This window comes from Globicephala melas, chromosome 1, assembly GCF_963455315.2.
Source record: "Globicephala melas chromosome 1, mGloMel1.2, whole genome shotgun sequence".
Classification (NCBI taxonomy): domain Eukaryota; kingdom Metazoa; phylum Chordata; class Mammalia; order Artiodactyla; family Delphinidae; genus Globicephala; species Globicephala melas.
Window position 1 is genome coordinate 107,057,309 of NC_083314.1, and position 13,065 is coordinate 107,070,373.

General features: G+C 39.1%; 2 protein-coding genes across 9 annotated transcripts in view; one reads left to right on the forward strand and one right to left on the reverse strand.

Moving 5' to 3' along the window:
- The window catches only part of RPAP2 (RNA polymerase II associated protein 2), an 83,640-nt gene extending 74,387 nt beyond the window's left edge, over positions 1-9,253 (reverse strand). For all 3 annotated transcript variants that reach the window (XM_070044153.1, XM_030868659.3, XM_060302784.2), the window contains exons 1-3: positions 9,123-9,253; positions 8,337-8,382; positions 1,296-1,410 (exon numbers count right to left, since the gene is read on the reverse strand). In XM_070044153.1, coding sequence (XP_069900254.1) covers positions 1,296-1,410; positions 8,337-8,382; positions 9,123-9,195 — 234 coding nt within the window. In that variant the 5' untranslated portion in view covers positions 9,196-9,253. The remainder of the gene's footprint in view (positions 1-1,295; positions 1,411-8,336; positions 8,383-9,122) is intronic.
- A 23-nt stretch (positions 9,254-9,276) lies between these two features.
- Positions 9,277-13,065, forward strand: part of GLMN (glomulin, FKBP associated protein) — a 45,137-nt gene continuing 41,348 nt past the window's right edge. The window contains exons 1-3 of one of the 6 annotated variants that reach the window (XM_030868657.2): positions 9,277-9,382; positions 10,200-10,275; positions 10,706-10,831. In XM_030868657.2, the coding sequence (XP_030724517.1) occupies positions 10,237-10,275; positions 10,706-10,831 (165 nt within the window). In that variant the 5' untranslated portion in view covers positions 9,277-9,382; positions 10,200-10,236. Of the gene's footprint in view, positions 9,432-10,199; positions 10,276-10,705; positions 10,832-13,065 lie in introns of all 6 variants that reach the window. The other 5 variants (XM_060302808.2, XM_060302799.1, XM_060302824.1 and 2 more) reach the window with 5 other exon arrangements.

Sequence of the window (13,065 nt, forward strand, 5' to 3'; positions counted from 1 at the left end):
ATTATACAATTCATGAAAGGAGGAAGAAGTGATGCTACAGTGACTGCTATATCAAAGGAAAATATTGATAGTATATTTTATTTTAAAAAAGTATTACTTGGGACTTCCCTGGTGGCACAGTGGTTAAGAATCTGCCTGCCAATGCAGGGGACACCAGTTCGAGCCCTGGCCCAGGAAGATTCCACATGCCACAGAGCAACTAAGCCCACGAGCCACAACTACTGAAGCCCGTGCGCCTAGAGCCCGTGCTCCACAACAAGAGAAGCCAGCGCACCATAACGAAGAGCAGCCCCGCATTCGCTGCAACTAGAGAAAGCCCGTGTGCAGCAACAAAGACCCAACACAGTCAAAAACAATTAAATAATAATAAAAAAAGTATTACTCAAAAATAAACCAAATAAAATAATAGGATATAATTTAACCTATTTCTTAAAGCACAATCTCAAAAACAAAGTATACTAAAGGTGTCATTGTGATTCCTGAACAAATTTTTGTGCAAAATCTTCTATCTTCTGAAAAGAACAGTGAGGTGATAGTTATAAGCTAATGCCAGATATTTTCCTTTGACGTTTTCATGTTCAAATAATCTCAGTTCTTGAGACAAACCATTTCTGGTCTGTCTTTGTCTTTAAAGTCATCAAGTATGGAGATTCTGATGCAGTTACCTATATGAATTTAAATACTGTCATATTTATATTCCTCTTGTTTAGGAAAATCTCTAAGCCACACTAAGAATTATTTCTGCAATAAAATTTCTGAGCTTTAATTTTCCATTTCTTTTTTCTCTTAAGGATTATGAGGATATAACAGACATTTCCATTCAAGTTTTTAATGCAATAAGCCATTAAAGAAAACAAAAAAAGTTTTTTAATGCAGATGATAATTCTCTTATGTGTTAAACTATAAATGGTCTATATTTCAGGTTTTTAAAATATCAAAATTAATGAAATTACATTAAGAAAAATAACGATCTTCCATTACTAAAATAGGATAACATACAGAATATGAAAAGTGACATGGGGATCAGCAGTGCAAAGCAATGAAAATCGGTTGAGATTAGCAGACTGGTTAAAAGAACTAGCACGAAGGGGTAAAACATGCATGTTATCTCTCTTTAGTGCATTTTAAAGTCACTATAAAACAAGGAATGCATAATAGTTGATTATTTTTAAATGCATAAATTCTATAGCATGTAGCTGACAATAGATTCAAAGATTTCAATAATGTAAAGACGTTTCACATTACACATATTTAAAGATCTTATACAACAAAAGTAATAATTTATCAACACATACACACTCCCTTATGAATTCTTCTGTAATATTCTCTTCTAAAAGCTGTTCAACAATACGTAGAGCTTTTCTCTCAAACTCAATCTTCTTTCTGACAACTGCTTCTAGTTCGGCTTTCCTAAAATTAAAAAAATATGTATTTTTTTTTACATATTATAAAGGTTATAAAGGTTATTTTACTTGTAAGTTTTAGCATAGCTAATTTTCTATATTTTAAAATACAACACTAACAACTTACTATTTTGCTATTTAAGTTAAATGTATATTTTTAAATGCTGTTTCTTTCAATCCAATACTTTTCAAAAAGGAAACAAGCTACTTGTTACACTGCACACATTGATGTCTGCCATTAACAACAGGATTATTTGACTTCCAGAGCTCAGAGGACAAGGAAGAACTTAGAGTCTCCTACAGAAAAGAAAATGAGGGGAAATCTTTTTGCCAGTTAGATTTTATACTCAATCACTCCTGTGTGTACCTAAAAATGGAGGTTTTCCCCTGAAATCGTTAGAAATCAGAAGTGACTGCAGAGGTAAAAGAGGATTTCGGCTGTTCTTGTGAGTAAAAATTTCTTTGTGCTAATTCTCAAAAGTTAAGTAGTGGCTGGCCCAGTCTGACAGGACAGAGTCATATTTGCAAAGAAGTATTTACTTACTTTTGTTGTAAAGTCTTATTAAACAACTATATTGATATGACTATATAGTTTAGGAAAACAACAATCTTCCTAGGAGGGCTGGACCTTATCCTCGCACCAGTGGGACTCTGTCAGCCTTTGCTGGCCCCATGAATACACATTATGAATATAAAAGCAGAGGCTATCTGATCAAACAATGGCCCTAGGACAGTGGTTCTCAAGTCTAGCTGCACTTTAGGATCATCTGATGAGATTTTTTAAAAAGATACCATGCTTAGGTCCCACTGCAGGCTAATTAAATCACAATCTTTGAGGACGGGGCCTGGTTACTGGTGTTTTCTTAAGTGTTCCAGATAATCTTAGCGTGTAACAGGGCTGAGAACCACTGCCATGGGACCAAAGATACCAACTATCTTGGTGACTTATTTGCTCCTTTCCTACACTACTTTCTTCTTGCCTACCAGAACAACATTTGCTGCCCTCTTGGACATTGACTAGGCTCTCATACCTGGACCTAGAATGTATTCACCTTTTCTCCCTTCCTTCACTGACTTCCAAGACTTTAGACTCTAGTTCCTGGCCTGGAGCAATATGTCTTACAAAAACAATTTGGAGAAATGACACAAGATTGCCAGCTGGGGACAAATAGGGACATTAAAACAAGAAGAAACTTGCAATTAACACCTGTTCTCCCACCATTTCAGAAAGACCAATCTTACGTCAAATATGTAAAAAAGACATGGACAGAGATTAAAAGACAGTTCTTTGTATTGAATATATATATTCAGCTTTATGACAAACATTATTTTATTTTTCTCATTTTGCTGCCTACCACTAAAAGCTATGCCATATACTAAGATCAGAACAGAATGTACATTAGGAGTTGCTAACTTAAGCAGTTAATCACCTCAACGTGCAGGAACAGCCGCACTCCTTAACTGATGGATACCTACAGCTGTATCCCATGGATAGCCCTGTCTCACTGCTGCTCTCTAACCCAAATGACAGGTAGTGTGGTGTACAGCAGTGGTTCTCAAACTTTTTGGTTTCAGTGCTCCTTTATACTCTTAGCTTTCGCTTATATAGATTATAACTGTTGATACTTACCATACTAGGATTAAAGGTGAGAAAAATTTCAAGCGTTCATTTATTAATTCATTTAATAGGAATGCACCCATTACATTTAACATATTTTTAAAAATCAATTTATTTATTATTTATTTTTGGCTGCACTGGGCCTTTGTTGCTGTGCACGGGCTTTCTCTAGTTGCTGCGAGTGGGGGCTACTGTTCGTTGCGGTGCATGGGCTTCTCACTGCGGTGGCTTCTCTTGTTGCGGAGCATGGGCTCTAGGTGCACGGGCTTCAGTAGTTGTGGCACATGTGCTTAGTAGTTGTGGCTTGCAGGCTCTAGAGCGCAGGCTCAGTAGTTGTGGTGCATGGGCTTAGTTGCTCCGCGGCATGTGAGATCTTCCTGGACCAGGGCTCAAACCCGTGTCCCCTGCATTGGCAGGTGGGTTCTTAACCACTGAGACACCAGGGAAGCGCTTAACATATTTTTAAATGAAAAATTTATTGTGAAGAGAGGAATTGTTTTATATTTTTGCAAAGCTCTTTAATTTCTGGCTTAATACTATTCACCTGGATTGAATGTAGAAGTATTTTTCAGTTGGAATAAATTTATGAAGGATCACTCCTTTCAACAACTAGTTGGCTACCCCAAGGATTTTTAATTGTTTCATCATCCTGCGTGATCTGCTCAAAATACATTTCAGCTTATCTATATTCTTCAAATCATAGTGCTTAGAATAAAATATAATCTCAAGCTTGTGGTCAGATCCATGTTGAAGAGAGTTGCAAATTACATTGTTATAATTATTAACTAAACTTTACTTTTGTATTTGGTCGGCCAAAAGGTTTATTAGGTTTTTTCCATAAGACGGCTCTAGTAGCACTTAGTTGTCTTTAACTTCATTCGAAACAATTTTGTTAGATTGTATGTGACAGCTGTCATATCAGCTTACGTTAAAAAAAAAAACTTATCAAAATTGGTGAATTTTTGTGTAGCCATTTTAACATTGAAGATGGAAGAAAAAAGCAACGTTTTTGGCATATCATGCTTTATTATTTCAAGAAAGGTAAAAACACAACTGAAACGCAAAAAGATTTGTGCAGTGTACGGAGAAGGTGCTGGGACTGATCAAACGTGTCAAAAGTGGTTTGAGAAGTTTCGTGCTAGAGATTTCTCACTGGATGATGCTCCACAGTTGGGTGGACCAGTTGAAGTTGACAGCAATCAAATTGAAACAATAATTGAGAACAATCAACATTATACCACTCGGGAGATAGAAGATACACTCAAAATATCCAAATCAAGCCTTGAAAATCATTTGCACCAGCTTGGTTATGTGAATTGCTTTGATGTTTGGGTTCCACATAAGTTAAGTGAAAAAAACCTTCTTGACCAGAACTTCCCTGGTGGCGCAGTGGTTAAGAATCCACCTGCCAATGCAGGGGACACAGGTTCGAGCCCTTGGTCCGGGAAGATCCCACATGCTGCGCAGCAACTAAGCCTGTGCACCACAACTACTGAGCCTGCGCTCTACAGCCCGCAAGCCACAACTATTGAAGCCTGTGTGCCGAGAGGCCGTGCTCCACAACAAGAGAAGCCACTGCAATGAGCAGCCCGTGCACCACAGCAAAGAGTAGCCTCTGCTCACCGCAATTAGAGAAAGGCCGCGCACAGCAATGAAGACCCAACACAGCCAAAAATAAATTAAAAAAAAAATATACCCTTCAGAAAAACAAAAAAAACCCTTCTTGACTGTATTTCCGCATGAGATTCTCAACTGAAACGTAATGAAAACATTCTGTTTGTTTTTTTTTTTTTTGCGGTACGTGGGCCTCTCACTGTTGTGGCCTCTCCCGCTGCGGAGCACAGGCTCCGGATGCGCAGGCTCAGCGGCCATGGCTCACGGGCCCAGCCGCTCCGCGGCATGTGGGATCTTCCCGGACCGGGGCACGAACCCGTGTCCCCTGCATCGGCAGGCGGACTCTCAACCACTGTGCCACCAGGGAAGCCCAAACGTTCTGTTTTTAAAACGAACTGTGATGGGCAATAAAAAGTGGATACTGTACAACAGTGTGGAATGGAAGGGATCACGGGACAAGTGAAATGAAACCACCACCAACCATACCAAAGGCCGGTCTTCATCCAAAGAAGGTGATGTGTGTATGGTGGGATTGGAAGGGAGTCATCTATTATGAGCTCCTTCCAGAAAACCAATTAATTCCAACAAGTACTGCTCCCAATTAGACCAACTGAAAGCAGCATTCGGAATTAGCCAACAGAAATCTCATCATCTTTCATCAGGATAACACAAGACCGCATGTTTCTTTGATGACCAGGCAAAAACTGTTACAGCTTGGCTGGGAAGTTCTGATTCATCCATCCAATTCACCAGACATTGCACCTTTGGATTTCCATTTATTTCGGGCTTTGCAAAATTCTCTTAATGGAAAAAATTTCAATTCCTTGGAAGACTGTAAAAGGTACCTGGAACGGTTCTTTGCTCAAAAAGATTAAAAGTTTTGGTAAGATGGAATTATGAAGTTGCCTAAAAAAAGGCAGAAGGTAGTGGAACAAAAGGGTGAATAAGATGTTCAATAAAGTTCTTGGTGAAAATGAAAAATGTGTCTTTTATTTTTACTTAAAAAACTGAAAGCACTTTTTGGCCCACCCAATAATATTTCCTAAAGCCAAGTCACTATAATCATGCTGCTCCACAGGAGAATACTCTTCAAAACAGATCTCAAATTTATCTGATTTCTCCACTCCCAAATGATCACTATCCCTAACATCTTACAACTTTTAAAACTTAAATTCTTCTACTTTATTAAAGTTTTCCCATTTGCACTTAGAAAATCTGAATTTCTCACCATGGCCTACCAGGCACTGTTTGAATAGAACCCACCTCTAACCTTTTCCTATGCTGCTTTCTTCCTTTGCTCAGAATGCTGCATACCACCCTCAGCATCTCTTTTTTTTTAAATGACTAAGCTTTTTCTTGTCACACATATTGCCACTTCTGGCTGGCGGTCTCGCCTCACTACTCTTGGTCTGGTAAATGCCTACTTAGCCTTTAGGTCTCAGTTTAATTATTACTTTCTTGGAGAAGGCTTTCCCTGAAAACCTACCACCCTTCCTGCCAACCTCCAGCTTTACTGGACCCCGGTTTCTAGTTCCTCCATCACAGTCTTTTCCTTTATAGCACTTATCATAATTGGTAATTATGTATTTATTTGTGATAATTTAATTGGTATTTCTCTGTTCCACTAGAAAGGAACTGTGTGTATTCTGTTCAAAATCATATCCTCAGGGCCTCTGAAACCACACAACTCCCAGAAGAGAACACAGTCAGAATACTCTTTGACATAAAAAGCCCAGAGATGAACCCAAACACATATGGTCACCTTATCTTTCATAAAGGAGGCAAGAATATACAAGGGAGAAAAGACAGCCTCTTCAATAAGTGGTTCTGGGAAAACTGGACAGCTACATGTAAAAGAATGAAATTAGAACACTCCCTAACACCATACACAAAAACTCAAAATGGATTAAAGACCTAAATGTAAGGCCAGACACTATAAAACTCTTAGAGGAAAACATAGGCAGAACACTCTATGGCATAAATCACAGAAAGATCCTTTTTGACCCACCTCCTAGAGAAATGGAAATAAAAACAAAAATAAACCAATGGGACCTAATGAAACTTAAAAGCTTTTGCACAGCAAAGGAAACCATCAATAAAACGAAAAGACAACCTACTGAATGGGAGAAAATATTTGCAAATGATATGACCAATAAGGGGTTAATACCCAAAAATATATTAACAGCTGATACAACTCAATATAAAAACAAACAACCCAATTAAAAAATGGTCAGAAGACCTGAATAGACATTTTCCCAAGGATATATACATGGCCAACAGGAACATGAAAAACTGCTCACCACTGCTAATCATCAGAGAAATGCAAATCAAAACCACAATGAGATATCACCTCATACCTATCAGAATGGCTATCATCAAAAAGTCTACAAATAACAAATGCTGGCGAGGATGTGGAGAAAAGGGATCCCTCCCATACTGTTGGTGGGAATGTAAATTGGTACAGCCACTATGGAAAGCAGTACAGAGGTTCCCTAAAAAACTGAAACTAAAACTACCATATGATCCAGCAACTCCACTCCTGGGTATATATCTGAAGAAAATTACAACACTAGTTTGAAAAGATACATGCCCCCCAATGTTCATAGCAGCATTATTTACAATAGCCAAGATATAGAACCAATCTAAGTGTCTATCAACAGATGAATGGATAAAGATGTGGTTTATACATGCCATGGAATACTACTCAGCCATAAAAAAGAATGAAATTCTGCAATTTGCAACAATGTGGATGTACCCAGAGGGTATCATGCTTAGTGAAATAAGTCAGACAGAAAAAGACAAATATTATGTGAAATCACTTATATAGAGGACAAACTAGTGGTTACCAGTAGGGAGACAGCAGGGGGAGGGGCAAGACTGGGGTATGGGACTGAGAGATACAAACTATGTATAAAATAAATAAGCAACAAGAAGGTACTGTACAGTACAGGGAAATTTAGCTATTATTTTTTAATATTATTAATATTATTTTATATGGAGTGTAATCTACAAAAATATTTACTCTCTATGTTGTACATCTGAAACTAATATAATATTGTAAATCAACTATAGTTCAATTAAAAAAATTTTTAAAAATCATATCCTCAGGGCCTAACACAAATCTGGCATGTCTTACATTTAGTAAATAATTTTTGAAAGAATGAGTAAATTAAGGCCAAAGCCAATACTTTATAAAATGATACCTTATAGATATGTATACTTTAATCATCCTCATAGACTATATCTATTCTAAAAACCTTTTTGACAGGAGATAAAGCCTTTTTAGGAGATGCCTATAAACAGTACAGGACAACTTTTTGCTGAAAATATGGACATGATGTAAACAAACAACAACAACAAAAAAGGTTTCTTGGAGTCTCTGGCATATAATGCAAAAAAAGGAGACTATGTGAAGAGATGAAAAAAAAGTACCTGGTTAATTCAGGAATGTTTATTCCCATTGACATCTTTCTACAGATACTCATACCTTCACCAGCAATCTAAAAGTGTCCATTGGACTTTCTTAAGGTGTGGAGTAGGTAAAATAACAATCTATGATAGAATTTATCGTACTTCCCAGATCTTCCCCTTCTCTCAAAATAACTTTCTCTGAGGTAGCACCCATTATTGTTTTAAAAAATGGTTCAATTAATATGTGATTAACAGATAAGTGAAAGCAGCTGTCTGAGTAGTTCTCATACCTTTTAGAAGCATCTTCTTGTTTCAAGGCACTTGTCTGCTTAGTACCTACAATTAAAGAAACAAAAAACAGTAGGTCAAGTCTACACAAACACACCAGGTTACAGGACAGATTCTTGCCCAAATAAACTGTAGACCATCTTTTCTTCTTTTCCACACATTTCACTTCCAATTCTGTGTGAAAATCAAATGAAATGGGAAGGGAATCCAATTTGGTTTTGCAAACTAATTATTTTTCTTGGTTAAAATGTATCTCTCTCAGGACTGATTTTTCTTGTATCACAGTCGCATAACTAAGCACTCCTGAAAGCCCGAGATCTGGGTACTTCTAGGGGCAACCGCTCTCCGTCCCCCTAAATGTTCGCTCCCGGGCAAGAGGGGTCTGACACCTCAGAGAACCAGGGCACCAAAGCAGCAGCACATCTGGAAGAAGGACCAGTGCCTGAGTCGAGGTCAGCTGCACTCGGCCTACCGACGCTGCCCTGGTCACTTATCCACTCTGGCGACCCCAGCTGCAGGCTGCCAGGACCTCTACTTCTCATTCCCTCAGAGCCTGGAGCACAGCCCATTCTGGGGGAAATCTCGGAACACTAGTGTAAAGAGGTGGGGGTCTGGCCGAAGGTCTTTCCCAGAAGGCCAGAGTTCGGCGGTGGGAATCTCCCGGCCTTCTCTGCCCCGAAGACCTCCTCCCCTGGGGCAACCTTTCGGGAGCGCCCCGCACGCCTCAGTCTGGAATTCTGTCGGGGACCAGTTCTCAGTTCCAAACGTAGGAAGGCCCTTCTTCCTACCTGCGACGTTTCGGGAGGCACGAGGACCCCGGGCCTTACGGCCGGCAGAGACCTTCCCGACCCAGTCGGCCATTGGCAGCGTCGTCGGCGTCGGAACCGGCCCAGGAGCCTTTCCCCTAAGACTCCGCCTCCCGTCGCGTAGCGCGGGGCGGGACCGGCTGGGGTGGGGCGGGGCCAGGAAAGCGGCCTGCTCTGCCGGAGGAGGAGGAGGAGGAGGAGGAGGAGCAGAAGGAGAAGGAGGGCGGCGAGAGGCCTGGCGGGTAGGTGGGTGTACCGGGGGTCCCGGGCGGCCGGGGCTCGCGGTGGACGGTGAGTCTCAGAAAACCCGGCGCCCCCGCGAGGTCTGGGGCCCGAAGGCCGACGCAGGCGGGAACAGGGAGAAATGGCTTCCCTTGGATGCCGCCTGCACGCGCGCTGGGGTTTTATCCGCCTTGGAGCGCGCTGCTGTGAGGATACTACCGACACCCCGCCCCTCCTGCGGGGCGTGGAACGGGCCTTCCCTCCGGGGGAAACGATGGCCCGTGGGAACGCAACGGTGTTGTCCTGAGGGCGGCCTGTTGCCTTGCCTCCGTGCGATACAGTGATTTCACTAGCTCGATTGATTATATTGGGGGGACTACATCTCGTACAAATGCCCTGGTCACACTTGGCGGTGGAGGACATCTCAACTTTCACCCCCTCCGGGTGAGCTGTGTTGCACTCCATTTTCTGTCAAGTGGGTTAAAAAATAAAAAATTCCCTGATGATTAGAACTGATTTCAGGCCCACCTTTTGGAGAAAAAAAGACTGCCTTTTTAAGCCCTTGTAGTCCAAATTTGAGCTGCCTCTTGGGAGTGCACTAGAGGATTTTTTTTTCCTTGAGTTTATCTTTCAAAATTATGCTCCAGGGAAACTTAAAAGATGAAACAGGAGGCTTTTCTTTAAATTTTCTTAGGCTAACATAGTAACTTTCAGTAAAACCATTTCAGCTTTAAAACTTTCCATTTTCTTTATTGTATTTATTAATAATCAGAATGAAACAACTTATTAATATTTCAATATAGTATTACTGATAGTTAACAGTTTGTCTTATGTTAGTACATTTCAGCATCAAAACTAGGAAAAACAAGAAGGAATGGCTGTGGAGGAACTTAATTCCATAATAAAGAGATGTGTAAGTAATGTTTTCTTTTTCTTTTTATGAAGTTAAATAATCTTTCAAAATATGGGCAGAGCACAGATTACTTTTAATTACATCTGCAGTCACTCAAATTGTTAATCTTCTTTAATCCTTGCTTTTTTTGACCTATGAATAAATAGCATGAAGGCAGGAAGACAGATTGGAGTATGTCACTTGGAGAAATAATCTTTATAATCTTTATAATTTACTGATCCTTCTCATAGATTTCTTTGGTACAGTGGATTTCAAGATGATTTATTAAAGTATTTTTAGGCTTATCCTAATTTTCATATATACACTTATGTGCACCTTATCTAGAATTTAAACATTTCTTTTTTTAGAGAGAGATAAAATAAGTCAAGTAGTTATTGAATTTTCATTTGCCTAAAATTACTGTTTTTTTTGTTTATTTTGTTTTTGCCAGCAAATCCTAGAAGAACAAGACTTCAAAGAGGAAGATTTTGGCCTGTTTCAGTTAGCAGGCCAAAGATGCATAGATGAAGGACACATAGATCAGCTATTAGAAATTATTCAAAATGAAGAGAATAAGGTAAGTATAATCTTTGTATGTACTTTTCAGTCTTTACTAGGAAGAGAATAGCCACATGATGCTATTATTCATCCATTTATTTTTTTCAGCAAACATTTAAGAATCAACTTAAATTTCCACAGTAGAAAACTGTGGAAAATAAAAAGGAATTAGGACTAATTATATATTTTAAGGTGCTTACAGTCTGGTGGAAGAGATAAACATGTAAAGAACTAGCAATAGGAGGCAGAATAAACAGATACTTTATATCTGTTAACTCATTTAGCTTCTCCAGAGTAAGTGTTATAGTTGAAATGTAAGTAAAATGCTTTAGAAGAGTGGGGATTACTTCTGGTTTAGAGATCAAAGTGGTATTTGAATTAGCAATTTACATTGAGAAATATAAGTATCAGCCAGGCTACATATTCATTTTTGGTCATCAGCACATTCTTTTCCTTCAGCCAGGTGTATATGGGAAACCAAATATTAAGTAAGATCATATTTTGGGAGAGCTGGATGACCTTACTGGCCAATATCATCCAGCTACAATTGTCTGAGAAATCATTCTGCACAATGAGAAAGGATGTTTTTGGGATCAGGAACAGCTGGGACACAGTGTTGACAACACTGCCTAATTTTGTGTCTTTGAACCCCTCCCCCATCCCCACCCCTCTTCTTATATAAGGGAAGATCATCTTCTTTCCAGGAACATAATCGTTCTTCATTTATAGTCCTATTTATTTATACAGAAGTTTTCTTTTGGGGGACTTCCCTGGCGGTCCCGTGGTTAAGACTCTGCGCTTCCACTGCAGGGGGCGCAGGTTTGATCCCTGCTCAGGGAACTCTGATCCCCCATGGTATGCGGCATGGCCAAAAAAATTTTTCTTTGTTGATATCACAATCTAGTCATGCTGGCCTAGGATTATATCCAGGGCACCTTGATTGTATTTAGGAGATTACTAAAACTTTTTAATCATACATTGTTATAGAATCTCTTACTAGTTCAAAGGTCTTATCCCTTTTTATTTATATTTTTTTAAAATAAAAATTAGCACATTTTATTTAGTACATTTGTTTTTGATATGTGTTTATAATACCTTTGTAGCCCCAAATAAAATAAAATTAATGCTTTCTTTAACTCCTTGATTTTTCCCAATTGCATTCTCAGAGGATTATCTTTGAGAGTACCTTACTTTTAGCTAATAATAAAATTAATGAAAGTTAATAATATTTATTGAGATCTACTATGTGCCAGGTGCTGTCTTAGGTGCTTTACATCTTTTAACTCACTTAGTCTCTCCTGAATCCCGTGAGATAGGATTTTCTAGATAAGGAAAGAGTCACTGAATGATAAGTGATTTGCACAAAAGTATCAGCTTTTATGTGGCATCAGGCATTCAGACCTGTGCACCCTGTTTCCAGAGCTCTTAACGATTCTGCTCTGCCTCTGGTTAGCACAGTGTAGCACTTGAAAGGAAGTTTTAGAGTAGAAGAGAGAGGACTGATTGTGAGGTGGCAAAGGTGATGGGGTTTCTAGCCTCTGAGAAGACAATACATCCTGAACAGAAACAGGCAACTTAAGGAGGAGAGAAAGTTCCCTGGCAGAGGACAAATAAGTTGGCATTGTTTGGCAACGTTGAGTTTAAGATGCAGCAGGCAATCGAAAAGTAATGTTTAGAGCTCAGTAGAGAAATACAACATTAAGATGTAGATTTGTGTGTCACTCTTAGAGATTAGGTGATTGTGATAGACTTAAGCATAGTGAGGCCTAGCCTTGATAGCTTGAGGATCACCTTTGTAATGTGGTCTTCTAAATTTAAAGGTTCAGATATTGATAAGACAGAGTTTAAAACTGCACCTTAGTTTACTTGCAGGTGACACAATCAAGATTGATCAAGATTTACTATTAATCTGCTTTGTGTAAAAAAATTTTTCTTTAAGTCTCAGGAATGGTAGTTTGTCCTAAGACGCTATAGTGCAGGGGTTTTCAACATCAGCACTGTTGATATTTAGTAATTTGGAAAAATTATATGTGTTATAATAATATATAACATAAATTCCCGATTAGTAAAGACCTAAATATTAAAAGTCAGGCCACAGAAAAGATAGAAGAAAACAAGACATAATATCAGATCTTTGGAGAGAGGATAATTTGTCATGCTTAGAAGTAATAGACATAATTCAACCTGTGTTTGTGGAACATCTGTTTTTTTTTTTTGCGGTACGCGGGCCTCTCACTGTTGTGGCCTCTCCCG